Genomic DNA, 16,055 nt, shown 5'->3' on the forward strand with positions numbered 1-16,055 from the left:
CTTAACGATGAAGGATTTGCATTCACAACATTGCAGGTGTTGGTGATTAAACATCACAACAGGCTTATTCTAAGTCTTAGCTGCGCAGAACCGTACACTGTGTACACAAGGAGCAGTGATGTTTGTTACAAAGGTTTGTTTAATGCTACGAAGCCTTGACTTTAATAAAACAGGAGGGTGGAGGCTCCTTGAAATGAGAATTTCTTTTTACTGCTTCCCCTGCAGCCTGTTACTGCATGTCCAAAGCCGACATAACAATGTCTCCATCCTCATTTTTTTACACCCTGTGTTCATGTTTTCTGTTTTCTTTGCGCTTTGTAATCTTCGTCGACACAACGCTCAGGCCTAATTATGTTTGTGAAGTGTAAGAAACTTTGTGTGACAGCAATCAATGGTCACATCTGCAGGCCTGAGGTGTTGTTGGGCTTCCACGCTCTCATCGCACAGACATAAACAAAATGAACAGGAGGCAAAGATGTCCAGCTCGGGCAACGTCAGAAATTGATGATAAAATTATGTTGTTTTTTCTTCTGTCGGGAGATGATGCAGGCTATGTATTTTCTTCTCAGTCTGCCTTTTCCCCAAGGGAGCTCGCAGTGATTCAGGGAGTGAACAGCGCTTCCTGGTGTTTCAGCACCATTAGAGTGGACAGCGCTCACTTTGTACCACACTCATCACTGTATGTGGTGTCCTGCGTCCCCACCCACCCACAGCACTGCATGGGCGTCACACGAGCAGTGAGCAACCAAATACTAGACATGGCAAACAACAAACAGACACTAATTAAAACAGATCTTGTGTTATTGGTAATGCTGTTATGTCAGAGGTGTCAGTGCAAGTTAAAGTTTTGGTGGGAAGTATTCAACAAGGTTTATATCACTGCTCCTAAATATTTTTCTTCTTCGCCCTACAAATAGAAATGTATGATTCTGCAGACTGCTATCAGGTGTGAGTCATCTCAAGAACCCACATATTAGGGTATGTTTATTGTCGATTCAGGACTCGGTTATAATGCAAAGTTAAAAAGGACAATGCTACAGTAACTGGTGAATATAAATCCAGAGCTATTAATTCAATTTATGCGTGCTAGATTTCTCTCTCCATGCATTAAATCTTACCCACAGGAGCCGCCAGTTCCATGCTGGGTTTCAATAAGCTTTGATGACTTTTTATGTTGTATGCATCTCAAGAAGCTCATATCAAAGTAAAAAAAAATGTAAAAAAAGAAGATACTAGAGAAATTCACAAAGATAATATTACAATTTACCTTATTTCCCCTCAACAGGAGCATTTTAAAAGCTGTGATTTTCAATTCTTGTCTACAGGAGCCTGCAGGTCCATGCTATGTTCACATAACTGTTTAACTAACAGCAGAGCAATACTAAGAGAAGATCCCAATCTGAGGGTACATTTATTGTTGACTCAGGAAAAAATTCTCAGAAAGAAAGAAAGAAAGAAAGAAAGTAAAAATAATCTTATTCATATAAGTCTCATACTACATTTTCCATCTGTCTTTTATTTCGCTGCTCTGGAGCCTTTAAACCAGTGATTTTCAATTCTGAAAAGAACATTTACTGTTGATTGAGGAATTTGATTCAGAATTTAGAAAATAATTCATAAATATAATTCAAATATGATGATACTGCAGATGCAGCAATAGCAACCAGGCTTAAATGTCTTGATACAATAGTATTTGATCTATTTTTTTATTTCTCAAACCAAAGACTGATATTGCCCTCTTGGATTGTTTCATTTGAAAGATTTTGAAATGGAGTTAAAAAGCCTCGAAGACTTCACAAAGAAAATGCCAAAGTTTGGCAGTCAGAATGATCAGAGTGACCTGTCAGATTTATCTTATACCCCTTTATTCTTGACCCCATGTTACGGACCGCTGCTCTAACCCATTGAAGCCTGGAAAGCGGATACGTCGTTTTGTAGTATTTGTATAAGCTCTCAAATACTTTTTGAATTTCATTTCTATCTGCTACAGAGGCTGAAAAATCTATTATTTAGTAGGAAGAGTTGAAACTTCTGTTAAATTTCCAGAAAAACTTCAGGTTTAGGGGCAAATTTTAAAATTGCCCAGAGGTTTTACAGGAAGTTTAGGCGTCAATGGGCTAAACATCACCTTATTAGTTCAGAGTTGGATGATTGGGCCTTGAATTTTGGGACTAATCCTGAAATACCAATGGTTTCTTTCTTCTTTTTTACTCCTTTAGATACAACAATGGAAGAACACAGGACCAACTGTAGTCCATAACCCTGGATATTTCCCTGATTCCTCAACCGAAAGTCACCATGGAGAAATCCTTGACAGAGTTAAATAAAGCTAGTTCCCACTCGACAACGTCGCTGCCACCAGAACCGGTGGACATCATTCGCAGCAAGTCCTGTTACCGCAGAGTCAGGCTGAATGTGGGGGGTCTCCCGCATGAGGTCTTGTGGCGAACGTTAGATAGGCTACCACGAACACGTTTGGGAAAGTTAAGAGATTGCAACACCCATGAATCTCTGATGGAAGTCTGCGATGACTACAACCTTGAGGAGAATGAGTACTTTTTTGACCGACACCCGGGGGCGTTCACATCCATTCTGAACTTCTACCGCACAGGTAAGCTGCACATGATGGAAGAGATGTGCGCCCTGTCTTTCAGCCAAGAACTCGACTACTGGGGCATTGATGAGATCTACCTGGAGTCGTGTTGCCAGGCAAGGTACCACCAGAAAAAGGAGCAAATGAATGAGGAGCTCAAACGAGAGGCCAACAATATGAAAGACAGAGAAGGGGAAGAATTCGACAACACGTGCTGCGCCGAGAAACGAAAGAAACTTTGGGACCTCCTGGAAAAGCCCAGCTCATCTGTTGCAGCAAAGGTAACTGTCATTGGGTGCAGAATCATGATGATTTGTACATTAATGACATTCCCATAATCCTTTGTTCTTAGTGCAAATGTTAGCATCATAACACACCAGATAAACAAACCTGGTCTCACAGAAATCCGTGAAATAGCCACGGATTTTGCTTAACTCAAAATCTGTGGAATAGCCACGGAATCGCTCAAATTTCTGTGAAACTGACACGGATTTCGCTACAATGCAAGTTAATGACAGTCATATCCCGTAGCCATCCCATTGATATTTTTTCCTATTGGTTTGTTCCAAGTCACGTGACTTTCAAGGTTCCGGCGGTCAGAACAAAAAACATGGCGGACAGTTCTCTCATTTTTAGTGAAAAAATTAATGTTTTGACTTTGTTTCTGCATAAAAATGGATTTTGATCACATTTCTAGCGAGAAATATATGTTTTATTTTCTAAATATTCACTCTTTGAATGTACATAATCACTTTGTATGTTGGAATAGCCACGGGATATGACTGTCATTAACTTGCATTGTAGCGAAATCCGTGTCAGTTTCACGGAAATTTGAGCGATTCCGTGGCTATTCCACGGATTTCTGTGAGACCATGTTGGATAAACATAGGAAACATCATACCGGCTCACGACAACATGTTTGCACTGTTATTAGAGTCGTGTCTCTATTCAATTGTCAAGCAAATTTTAAGAAAACTTATGAAATATCACAACGAAGAAATGCAAATTGTGCATGCTTCTGTAACTGGTTTGGAGCAAACAAACAAGGTTGATGCAATGCTTGTATATTTGGAGAATAATAATCTGGAGGACACTGCAACCAAACATCTGATCAGTCATTTGAGTTAAATGCTAGCTATGTCAGTGTTTCCATATCCAATTTAGCACATTTTAACTAAGCAAAAAACTTTTTTTACGGTATTGAGAAAGTTTTCTCGAATCATGACGTTTCAATACAGGTTTTTGAATGCATTCAAAATTCAAAATAAAAACATGTTACAGCTATTGCGTGCATGTTAGTATGGTAAAATTAGCATTAACTCGAAGCACAGTTTTTGCGTCTGGAGGTTCTTAATATTATTTAGTGCCTCATTCTTTGATACATTGATAGATGATACTGTCCCTCTCTGGAAGCATGTTATTGTTTTTTTTGGCATTTTAGATGAACTAACATGGGATGTTGTAGTTGTAGTTTTGTAGCCAACAGAATCTTTATTTATAGGCCGAACTTAAAAATGCTTGTGTACAAGACCATAAGCTTTTATGAAATTGTGCACTGCCAAGTTTTTGTGTGAGAAACATGAGCAGCTGGACACAGACACTATTTCTTACAAAGGAAAACAAAAGTTTAGCAGTGAAAATGCACCATTTCAAGACAAACTAACACGCTTCAAAAGACAGTTACAGTTGCACAAAATGAGTCAGTCAGCTGTGTGTGTGTGTGTGTGTTGTGTTGGTGTTTACTCATGTTTTGATTGTTCCGAGGACACTAAGTAATGAGGGGAAATTACAGAAAAAGCCAGCAGATATGATTTATCAGTGAGGGATGTGTGTGCTATTATGTGCCATTATGGTTGTACAAGAACTAGAAAGGCATGTCTTCATATAATAACTAAAGGAGCTTCCTGGAGCTGTGTGTTTAATTTAATTTAATTTAATTTATTTTATTTGATAGGGACAATGCAGTTAGCATAGATACAGGACATGCATCTGATGTGCTGCATACAGAGATATAGCTTCAGCTAATCAACTAATTCAACTCCTGTCCCTAGTTGGGCTTTTACAACTACATACAAACTCACAATACTATAAAAATCCAATATACAATTACACCATCTACAAAATAGAATACAATTACAAACAATTACAATATACATTTACCCTGAGAAAAAAAATAAAAAAAATAAACCCTGTATAAATGTAGCTCCTGTGATGATCTTATTAGCAGGCTTGTGACAGAAGTCAGAGGCCATATCCTTAACTCACTTTTGAAAATGCTTTTCAAACATAGATGTAAACATGCACAAGCATCGAGACATGCTAATACTTTGTCTGACCTTTTTCACTAGCCATACACCATTAAATTATTTAAATATCACTTAGCTGCCCTCGCTTGCAACGTATAATACATGTTTAATTCATTTCCTGCGATTCTCCTCTGCATTCTGTCAGTTGTTTGTTTGTGACAACATCACCCTGCATCATCCTGAGCCAATTGAATTTGAGATATTCTGCAGGAGACTGGGATATTAAATTATGTCTTTGTGCACATAAACAAGAAGTCAAAAATGATTTAGGATTGTTTGATTCATTTGGAAGAATCAATGCTTAGGAGGAGAACTTTTTGATCAATAGAGGATGGTCGTGACGTGTCGTTATTGTGCAAATTAAAAAAGAAAAAACAACTACATTAATAAAGAAGTGTTAGAAACCCAGAAACGGTTAGTTTATAAATGTGGAGTTTATCTCATGATAATCAGTTAAGAAAGCAGTCACAGCATATTAAAGCAAATAATTAGGAAAAACAAAAGTGAAAATGAAGCAGCTGCTAGAATTTAAAACCCATGTGTGTTAATACTATGCACTATTTGGTTGAATGAGCACATAACCCTTTTTTTTTATGTGTTTATGTTTTTAACATCTGTGTGCTGAATGCCCCCAGTCATAATTAGACGTTGAAGTTCTTGGCCTACTGCACAATATTTCCTTATCTGTAAGCCATGCCTGAGTGAGCTGACTTCTATCAGGTGTGCTCACCTTTACTTCTTGCAAAAAGACAGAGTTAGCCCTCTGAGAGCCACACCTGCAACCGCAAGCTGGGAGACCACAGCAGTGTTAAACATGAGGCGCCTTTGATCACAAACTTCGAGGTCGGACTGGAGGGATCAAAGAGGATGCTGTCTCTTTTCCCACACAGTTTTTAAAGGAGGGGAAATGTATAGGAGATGAGACTATTAGCAGTGTGTGCCAGTTGATGCTTTGTGGTGAGGATTTGTTGAGAACTGTCAGTTCAACCACGCAAACAGACTGAGATGAGTGCTGAGAGTCTGTCAGTGAAGAGTCTTCTTCGTGGGAATCAAAGAGATGTAAAATCAATGTTTATTGTGTTAGAGCTAAGAAAGTGCTGTAGCCTACAAAAAGGAGATGACCACTCCGAGTCGACCATACGTAGCTGTCTCCATTATCGCGCCCTGATATCTGCAATTTATCAAAACATCACTGGAGAACAGTTTTGAAGTGCTTAACCAAGATGGGTGCTCTTCCCTTTTGAATAATGACACAGCAAAGTGCTCGTGCGCATTGTTTCCTGCAATTCTAAAGCTCTCAATAACCACCAATTGATGAGTGGGTGCAGTGCTTACCATTGAAATAGTGTTCATCATCTCTTCTTTTGGCATCATTATAAGCCTGGTGGAGGATAGCGTGCCAGAAAAAAAGAGCAACCTTGACACAGCAAGAGGCAGAGTTTATCAATTCCTAATTAGCTTAAAAGGGCAATGTGAAACCACAGACCAAGCTACTAAAAGCATTGATAGGGGTTGATGTATTGTCTTAGTCATTTTTTAATAGGCTGGAGCACACTGCGGGCTTGTCGAGGTTCCGACCGCAGATGTCCCGTTGTTAGCTCATCAGCTGCACTCTCCTATCTTGGGTTCAGAGATAGCAATGTATGTGTAACAGCCCATAAACAGATGGTGAATGGTAGAGCTGAGCACAAAACAAATGGTAACCAAGCAACAAAAGTATAATTTTATCATCACTGAAGGAGTGGGTACTGAACCTTACAGTAGGTCTATTCGTGTTTGTGTGTGAGTGAGTGTAATCGCACTTCTGCTTAGTTCCCATATTTTAATGTCCGCACAGAGCAACACAAGAAAGCAAGCAGCAGCTGAAATATTCGTCAAGATGTGCCGGGGAAAAAATCCAGCCTGTGTTCTTTCTGCCCCGTCGTCCTTCCTGTCTTTCTTTTCCCTCACTGGCTCATATCTCTGCTTCCTTCTTCCCCTTCTTCAGGCACCTCCACTATACCTCCGACTAAATGTCAGGGAAATGTCACGTTAATTATTCTCCAGGAGACTCCGGGCCCAATTTGAAGCTTCCCTCTCTCTCTGTTTACATTCTTTGTAAGCCACAGCATTGTCTGTCTCTCGCTCAAATCAGATTTGACTCACCATAAAATAAGATTGTGTCTGTCCGCTGGCAAAGCAGCACCTAGATTGGCGCCAAGAAAAGCCCTTTTTCACCTGCAGTGGCATTTATTTAATGTCATCTCAAAGTTGGGTGTTTTCTTGTGATAAATAATACTAAATAACACCAGAACTATAAACGTCACCAGATTAGGGTGCTGAAAGACTACTCAACAAGCAATTATCTCTCTTTATACTGTCACATATACAAAAGAAAACATTCATTTTTAGAAGATATGTGAATCTCCTTAGGAAACTACAGAATATGATTTGCAGTTTGAAGTTAACTTTAAAATTTGGTTATTTTTTCTAAATATTTCCCTCTCCAAGGAAATAGAATCCAATATCACCATGGGTTTGCATTCAATTAAACCAAGGCCGAACATGAGTGTTTCTGTCATTTTTGTCCTCCGTGAATCCAAAAATGGAGAATTTCCATTTCCTGCTCTGTCACCAGGTATTGTGCATCAGATGGCAGGCAACAAATTCCAATTATGCTCCTCTCATGTCACACTTAAGATGACATATAAATACATTTTGGCTATATTCCTTCTCATAAATCAGTCTGCAGCAAAATCCAAGACATGAAGCGACCACACTAGAATCGATCACTATTTCTGTCAGCTGGATAGTCACAGTCAGTCGAAATAGATGATGATGTACAGGAAGTTGTATAGAAACAAGACTAGAATGCTGTGTCCCAATCAGTCAGGAGCTTGATCATCCAGAGTGAGTTGCTCATGAAAGACTGATGATTCCTGTCCCATTATAAAGAGTGTTTAAAATGTAGCTGTAACGTTCAGATTGTTCTAAGGTAGGTCTTGGCATTCAGGCAGTCCTCATCAACTTTTTTCTGAAAGGCTAGACAGCCTCATTTACGGAAGATGTATAGGTTCAGCCTTACTGTCATAATCTTGTAAAGAATGGTCCTGAAGAAGTTTTGAGTCAGAATGCACCATCGACTGTACATAAATCATGGACGTAGTCACCGTGACGTCGGCCATTGGATTGTGAACTGCCTGTTTGAAGCACTGAGTTCTGTGCAATGGCTGTCACCATCTTTGTTTTTTGAAACCAGGAGAGACCATATTTGGACTGGGGAGGCACAAGGATGGGTGTATCTAAAAATAAACTGTAAATGCTAAAACAAAATGTACGTTACTTACAGATAAAATTGAAAAGCAGACTACTACAACCGAACGCAGAACAAGACATTTTCACATGAACAAAATGTTCAAACATTTCTCATTAAATGAAAACCCAGGGTGAGAGGATGAAAGGATAAGTGTTCTGAGACTAAAACACAGCAAACAAGTTCACAGCTATTTAGATGTACAGAGATTCGTGGATACACATTTTTTTTGCTTTGCTTCTCTCCTGATGACGACTCACCATTTTAGGGACCAGTCAATCACAAAGTAGCCACGCCCCAAATGAAACCTTGCTTTATCATCTATTTTTTTTCTAAATGGGACAACATGGTCTCACAGGAATCCGTGAAATAGGCACGGATTTGCTTAGCTCAAAATCCATGGAATAGCCTATCTAATCAAAGGGAATCTTTCAATGTCCTACTTCATTTATCTTGGAAAAAAAAAATTAAGTAAACTTAAACTCTTTCATAGCGATAGCTTTCATTTACGGCGTTAGGCCTGGCATTAGTTATAATTATAATTAATAATCAATGATAATTATGTTAAGAAATGTGAACCATGCATGGTTCAGAGAACAGTAGCCCATACTAGTGTATGATGATACTTTTTTTTTTTCTTTTTTATGCTTGATGATACGGAGCCCCCCAGGGGACACGGGGGAAAAAAAAGATGGGGGAAAAAAAAAAAAATGATGGGTGAAAAAAAGAAATGATGGGTGAAAAAAAAAAAATGATGGGTGAAAAAAAAAAATGATGGGTGAAAAAAAAAAAAGGACGGACTTTTGCGAGATCCTGAGATACTTTTGCGAGATCCCGAGATAGTTTTGCGAGATCCTGAGATAGTTTTGCGAGATCCCGAGATACTTTTGCGAGATCCCGAGATACTTTTGCGAGATCCCGAGATACTTTTGCGAGATCCCGAGATACTGACGAAAGAAGAGGAGCAATGGAGGAGCGATATTCGCCTATTTTCCGGCGTTCTAACTGGAATAGCGTCACGAAAACCGCACCAATTTCCCCCAGGATGGTTTTATTTTGTACAGAAAACTAAGACTGACATTTCACAGGCTTGATCAACTCCCCAAAATCAGCGAGTCTGGCGAAAGATTAAAGTAACCGGGCCGAATATACGTCCTAGTGCCCAACGGCAGCCAGAGTGCTTAGGGACCGTCGCAAAAGTGCAACGTCTTTCTTTTCTATTTTTAATAACTCACTGGAAATTCATCTAATAAACACCAAACGACTTCTGATGTGTTCATGAACTCGCTGTGGACTTCCCACACCCTTTATTTTCAATACACACCTTTTCAATTCCTTTTATTCAGTGTGTACAATATTTAAGCCTTTTATTTTGTAATAGCTCTCTTGTTTTTATAGATGTCAACACCAAACCACTTCTGATGTGTTCATGAATTCATTGTGGATTTCCCACAACCCTTTATTGTCATTAAAAACTCTTTCAATTTTTTTAAAAGGCATAAGTAGTCAGTATATATAATTATTTCATATCTTAGGCTTTTATTTTGTAATAGCTCACTTGATTTTATAGATATCAACACTAAACCACTTCTGATGTGTCATATCTCGGGATCTCGCAAAAGTATCTCAGGATCTCGCAAAAGTCCGTCCTTTTTTTTTTTCACCCATCATTTTTTTTTCACCCATCATTTTTTTTTTTCACCCATCATTTTTTTTTTCACCCATCATTTTTTTTTTCACCCATCATTTTTTTTTTTTTCACCCATCATTTTTTTTTTTTTCACCCATCTTTTTTTTTTTCACCCATCATTTTTTTTTTTTTTCACCCATCTTTTTTTTTCCCCCGTGTCCCCTGGGGGGCTCCGTATGATGATAAGTACTAATAATACGGTGCTTTTATTTTGACGGGACTTTTATTTTCCCGCTTCCGAAAAACCAAATAACGGCCGTTATTTAATTTTGGTTTTTTGGTTATTTCGTTTTTGGACGCTGATAGCAAAATCCGTTTTTCCGTTTTTGGTTTAAAACGAAAAAAGGAAAAGGGGGCACTGTTTTCGTTTTTTCGTATTTTCGTTTGGACAGAAAAAGGGATTATACTTTGGCACCCGGACCCCACCCCAACCCCTTAGTGACTATCCTCATATTATAGTTCATATCAACACCTTTCTATAACAGTAGGTCTCATGTCTGTAACCCTTTTTGTCTCTTAGTTATCAGCCTTCAAATATGCTCCAATGTTAAGGTTCAAAGGTCAATATCTCAAAGCAAGAATATTATAGAACCTTCAAATTGATATATGTTACTCTCCAGGCCAAGACCTTTCCGGTGATGTATTTGGTTTAGCTCTATGACAAAGTTTTACATCTCACTAAAAATGAGATAACTGTCCGCCATGTTTTTGTTCTGACCGCCAGAACCTTGAAAGTCACGTGACTTGGACACAAACCAATAGGAACAAATATCCATGGAATAGCCACGGGATATGGCTGTCATTAACTTGCATTGTAGCGAAATCCGTGTCAGTTTCACGGAAATTTGAGTTATTCCGTGGCTATTCCATGGATTTTGAGTTAAGCAAATCCGTGGCTATTTCACAGATTCCTGCGAGACCAGGTTGAAATGGGGCCACTATTTACACATTTAACATCTTATTGTCTTGAAGAAAACTTGAAACAAGCGATTGAGACCATAGTGTTGCCACGAGAATAATAAAGTGAAAAGAAGTCTCATTTTGTATTGTGATAGATAAGACCGGCATACTTTTGCAACCGCCGTTGGTGACCCCTGTTGGATTTTTAGAAAGGTTGCAGGCTTCAGGCACTTCCGGGTTTGCATCACTGCTCAGACTGGGAGGTTGCCCTCTGGGATACACAGCCATAGTATGGTTGTGTTAAAGTCACTGCTGCCTTAGTTTTAGACTTCAGTGCTGCTTCAATGATTTCCTCCTTCATCTATAAACGTTCGTATTTCTTAAGGATACGGTTTTAAACCTAATACCTTCATATCTCTGTAGCAGAATGTTTTGTTTTGAAACAGCAGTCTCCTTTTCCTCTGTTTAATTGTGGTGTTCTCCAGGGGTCCATTATTGGCTCACTGCTGTTTTTGAGTTTCCCTGTTTTCCCATCAGGTGATGCAAAATCATGATGATAACAGTTATTTGTTATGATGCAATCCAACAATTCCGGCTGTCGAACAAATTTGTTTTATGCCTTTTTTTTTTTTATCTGTTTAAAATGTGACTTTAATGGAGATTTGTTCATTAGTATTTAATACTCGTATCAACATGGGAGTGGACAACCTTGCTTGTTTCATGCAAATGTATTTAGATTTATTATCAGACATTAATCAACAAGGCAGTAGTTAGAGTTGCCTGCTCATCAAAAGAATGTCACCCCAAGGTATCTGTGATAGCTTATCAATTACTTGCTTGTTTTGGGCAAAAGGTTAATTAGTGGCATTAAAACAGGTTTGCTCTGAGGGGTTATCGTGTAAACTTTGACAAACGCCACACACACAGTACCTGACTGAGAAATTTGACCTTGCTTGGTGAAGTAGTATACCCTTTTTGTATTGCTATAACAGTCTTTAAGACCTATGTTACAAACACCACAGAGAAAGAGGGCACTAACATAGTGAGTATCAAGTGTCTATCTCCTCTCTGGCAGGAAGCTGACTATGTGATACTGAAGTCACAGATGTGTGTGTAATAGCGGATTCAGGGTGAAATAACATATCAGTCGTTCCCAGGTTATTTGTCCATGCTGTTTGTGTTTGTGTGGTGCAGAGATACAGTGTAAGCTGGGATCATGTGTACTCTGAGATTGAGTGCCTCAACGATTGCTTTCATGCCGGTCGCTCTCTCTCTCTGCTTGTCACAGTGTCTCCTCGTCAACAGTGGTGTCTCAGAGTGGTTCTGTCTCTTCTAACTAGCCCTGAAGTCAGATTGAAATGCATTTATCAAAAAAAAACTCTCCTGAAATCTTTGAAGGTTAAAGTTGAAATAAACTCGAAATCTCAAACCGTGTACCCTCAAGATTTTTTTCTTTAGCTATAGCATGCTTAGCGTGTACTTTTATTGACAGGCTAAGGGAATTGATTAACAGCTCTCTCATATCACTGCTTTCACTGTTAAGAGAACACGTGTATATACACACTCACGCGCGCGCGCACACACACACACACACACACACTCACGCACACACACACACACACACATACATTCTTGTACTTCTATCTTTGTGAGGGCCCTCATTGGAATGGTGAAGTTGTTAGTTTTAATTCGTTTTTAGAGTGAGTTTGCTAGTTTTAGTGTAGTATTTATTTTTTTTAAATGCTTTAGTTTTTATCAGTTTTAGTGTTAGTTTTAGTTTTTTGTAATGGGGTATTTGTTGGGTGGGAGATTACAAGAGATCACAGTAAATTTTGCCTTATCCGTTTTCATTATGTATAAAAAAAAGTTGACAAAGATGAAAACGAAGGACATTTTCACTATTGTTTTAGTTAGTTTTGTAACCACATAATACAGTCTCAGTTAATTATCATCATCATGTAACCTTTAACCCTAAAACAAAGTCTGGAATCTCAAAAGAGCCTTTAAAGAAGTGAGGACCGGCTGAAATGTCCTCACTTTGCAAAAATGTCCTCACTCTGTTGGTTAAAAATGTGTTCTGGTCCTCACTATGTAGGAAGTACAAGAACACACACACACACACACACACACACACACACCTGTATTTGCATAGTGCAGAGTTTCTAATGTACTGAAACATTATTCCCACAGTTTGTAATGGATTCTTACGATGGAGAACCCCCTCCCGACTCAGACAGACTTAAAAACCCCAGGAGATTAATGCTGACATTCAGAGTAAACTGTACTTTAGATGGATGTAATTAATGGTGTTACTTACATCACTGCTGTGTGTTAAAATGTAGTAATGAAGAATTGTGACAGTTAAATAATTAGCAGAGCCTGCGGGCCCGCACAGTCAAAGGCTAGAGGGCTAAAGTGTAGGAAGCTGAGTTGCTGTTGCTGAACCTTTTCAACAGAACTCTTAGCAGTTGATTTCATTAGCTGAAATTGACAAGACCACAATTTTTTGGACTTGTTCTGATCTGTGAAGAATCTTTTCCTAATGTATCCATGTCCTGAGCCAGTAAGTGACCTTACTTTTAGCCAGATGGATGGTGGCACATTGAGGGTTTTGTGTATCTGCTGAGCAGTTATGATCATGATCTTATAATGCAGAGAGATGGCTCCCTTCCTCATCCTGCATCCTCATCCTCCGCAAGTCACAGCAAAACATTTTGGAGCACCAAAATTCTGTTTATATGTCATTATGAACGCGCCCAGAAGATTATTTCTCTCACATATGGTGAAGATTGGATCAATGTTGTGGGAGACTAAGTGAGTTTTTGACAAGTTACTGGCACCCAAATAACTTTGGTAGAATTTGATAAGAACATATTTGTTGGATGTCTTGATCCAAGAAACTTAAACCTGCATTTATTACTTTTTTGGCCACTTGAGGTAGTAGGACAGGCTGTAACAAAGCATTAAAGTATCATTACAGTTGTTTCTTTACACATTAGAATTGAGTTGGAGTCATATTTTTGGCCACCTGAAAGGTGAAGCCAATGCGGAAATGAGCAGGAGGTCATTGGTGACAAAAAGAAGTCACATTGTATACAAGTCTATGAGAAAATGACCCTACTTCACACTTGATTTATTTCTACAGTAAACATTCTACAATTCTACAATGTCATTTAGCAGACGCTAGTATCCAAAGCGATGCACAAATGAGAGTTAATACAACACAAGCAAGGATGAAGTCAAGAAACATAGCAAGAGTAAGAGCTGTGGGTTAAGTTCGAGTCCATTAGGACACAAGTGCTTTATAGGTCGCAAGAGCGGTCAGTGCGATACTTGTCGTGGTCGTCAGTGTAGATCAGGAGTGAAGGTGTTCAGTAAAGAGTTGGTCTTCAGTCTCTTCTTAAAGATTGAGAAGGACTCAGCGGAACGGATGGAGTTTGGAAGTTTGTTCCACCACCTATAGGGGCTCTACAGAGGAGAAGAGTCTGGTTTGAGATGCAGAGGCCTTCAGCGACGGAGGAGCCAGACGTCTTTCACTCGAGGAGTGTAGTGGACGGGAGGGTTTGTGAATCTGAACAAAGGAGTTCAGATAAGAAGGGGCTGTGCCTGTTGCTATTTTGTAGGCAAGAGACAAGGCTTTGAATTTAGATAGATAGATAGATCGATAGATGGATGGATGGATGGATGGATGGATGGATGGATGGATGGATGGATAGATAGATAGATAGATAGATAGATAGATAGATAGATAGATAGATAGATAGATAGATAGATGGATAGATAGATAGATAGATAGATAGATAGATAGATAGATAGATAGATAGATAGATAGATAGATAGATAGATAGATAGATAGACTGACTTTATTTATCCCAAGCAGCCGCGTTCTGGATCATCTGCAGAGGCTTGGTGGTGCAGCAGGAAGACCTGCCAGTAGCGAGTTGCAGTAGTCTAAACGGGTGATGCTTGCACCACCGTCTTCACTGTCTTCACTGTCTTCACTGTCTTCACTGTGTACTGAGGCTTGAATTCAGAGTTTGTCTGTGGCCCTTGGACCCAAAAAGAACAATTTTACTCTCATCAGTTCACAAAATGTTCCTCCATTTCTCTTTAGGCCAGTTGATGTGTTCTTTGGCAAATTGTAACCTCTTCTGCGCATGCCTTTTTTTTAACAGAGGGACTTTGCGGGGGATTCTTGTAAATAGATTAGCTTCACACATACGTCTCCTAACTGTCACAGCACTTCCAGGTAACTCCAGACTGTCTTGGATTATCCTGGAGCTGATCATTGGCTGAGCTTTTACCATTCTGATTATTCTTCCATCCATTTTGATGGTTGTCTTCCGTTTTCTGCCACGTGTCTCTGGTTTTGCTCTCCATTTTAAAGCATTGGGGATCATTTTAGCTGAACAGCCTATAATTGTTTGCACCTCTTTATAAGTTTTCCCCTCTCCAATCAACTTTTTAATCAAAGTACGCTGTTCTTCTGAACAATGTCTTGAACGACCCATTTTCCTCAGGCTGTCAAAGAGAAATGCATGTTCAACAAGTGCTGCTTCATCCTTAAATAGAGGACACCTGATTCACGCCTGTTTTTTCACAAAAATTGATGACCTCACTGATTGAATGCCACACTGCTATTTTTTTGAACACACCCTTTTCAACTAATTGTCCAATTGCACAGCCTTAAGAGCTGCATATCATGAATGCTGGGTCTTGTTGGTTTTCTGAGAATCTACTGCACCTACTGGTACCTTGTTCACCATGTAGCAATAAAAAATATACTAAAAACCTGGATTAATCTGGTTAGTCACATTGGACTGCTATTATTTTGAACACTACTGTATGTTTACATGCATGCATACAAATGCAGAGTAAACTAATTATAAAGTAGGTTGATTTAAATATACTGGGTGTGTCAGCACATTTGCACTGAAAACAGCCTGTTTCAGACAGAAAATCAGCACACTTAAATGTTCCTTTGAGCTGAGAAGAACTGAAGATTTGTGAGATAATTCTCTGTGGATCCATAACATGAGAAACTCCTTTCACATTATCATTTAATCCATTCTTAATCTAAAAGCTTTAAGGCTAGTTCTATAGTACAGTCTTATGTGCATACACATGCATTAACCCAGTACCTACAGTGTGCACTGGTTGGCTTTGGTCTGATAGTCACAGCTGGAACGACAAATACAATCATGAATTCACATTTTACATATTTTAAGGAAAGCACCTCTTATGCAAAGCACTCGGTAGAGTGCAGATGTCCAC

General features: G+C 39.0%; 1 protein-coding gene across 3 annotated transcripts in view; it reads left to right on the plus strand.

The window, feature by feature from the left end:
* kcnb1 (potassium voltage-gated channel, Shab-related subfamily, member 1) overlaps positions 1 to 16,055 on the plus strand; it is a 45,073-nt gene that overhangs the window by 801 nt on the left and 28,217 nt on the right. For all 3 annotated transcript variants that reach the window (XM_059329012.1, XM_059329010.1, XM_059329011.1), the window contains exon 2: positions 2,220 to 2,874. In XM_059329012.1, the coding sequence (XP_059184995.1) occupies positions 2,299 to 2,874 (576 nt within the window). In that variant the 5' untranslated portion in view covers positions 2,220 to 2,298. The remainder of the gene's footprint in view (positions 1 to 2,219; positions 2,875 to 16,055) is intronic.

This window comes from Centropristis striata, chromosome 3 (genome assembly GCF_030273125.1).
Source record: "Centropristis striata isolate RG_2023a ecotype Rhode Island chromosome 3, C.striata_1.0, whole genome shotgun sequence".
Lineage (NCBI taxonomy): Eukaryota > Metazoa > Chordata > Actinopteri > Perciformes > Serranidae > Centropristis > Centropristis striata.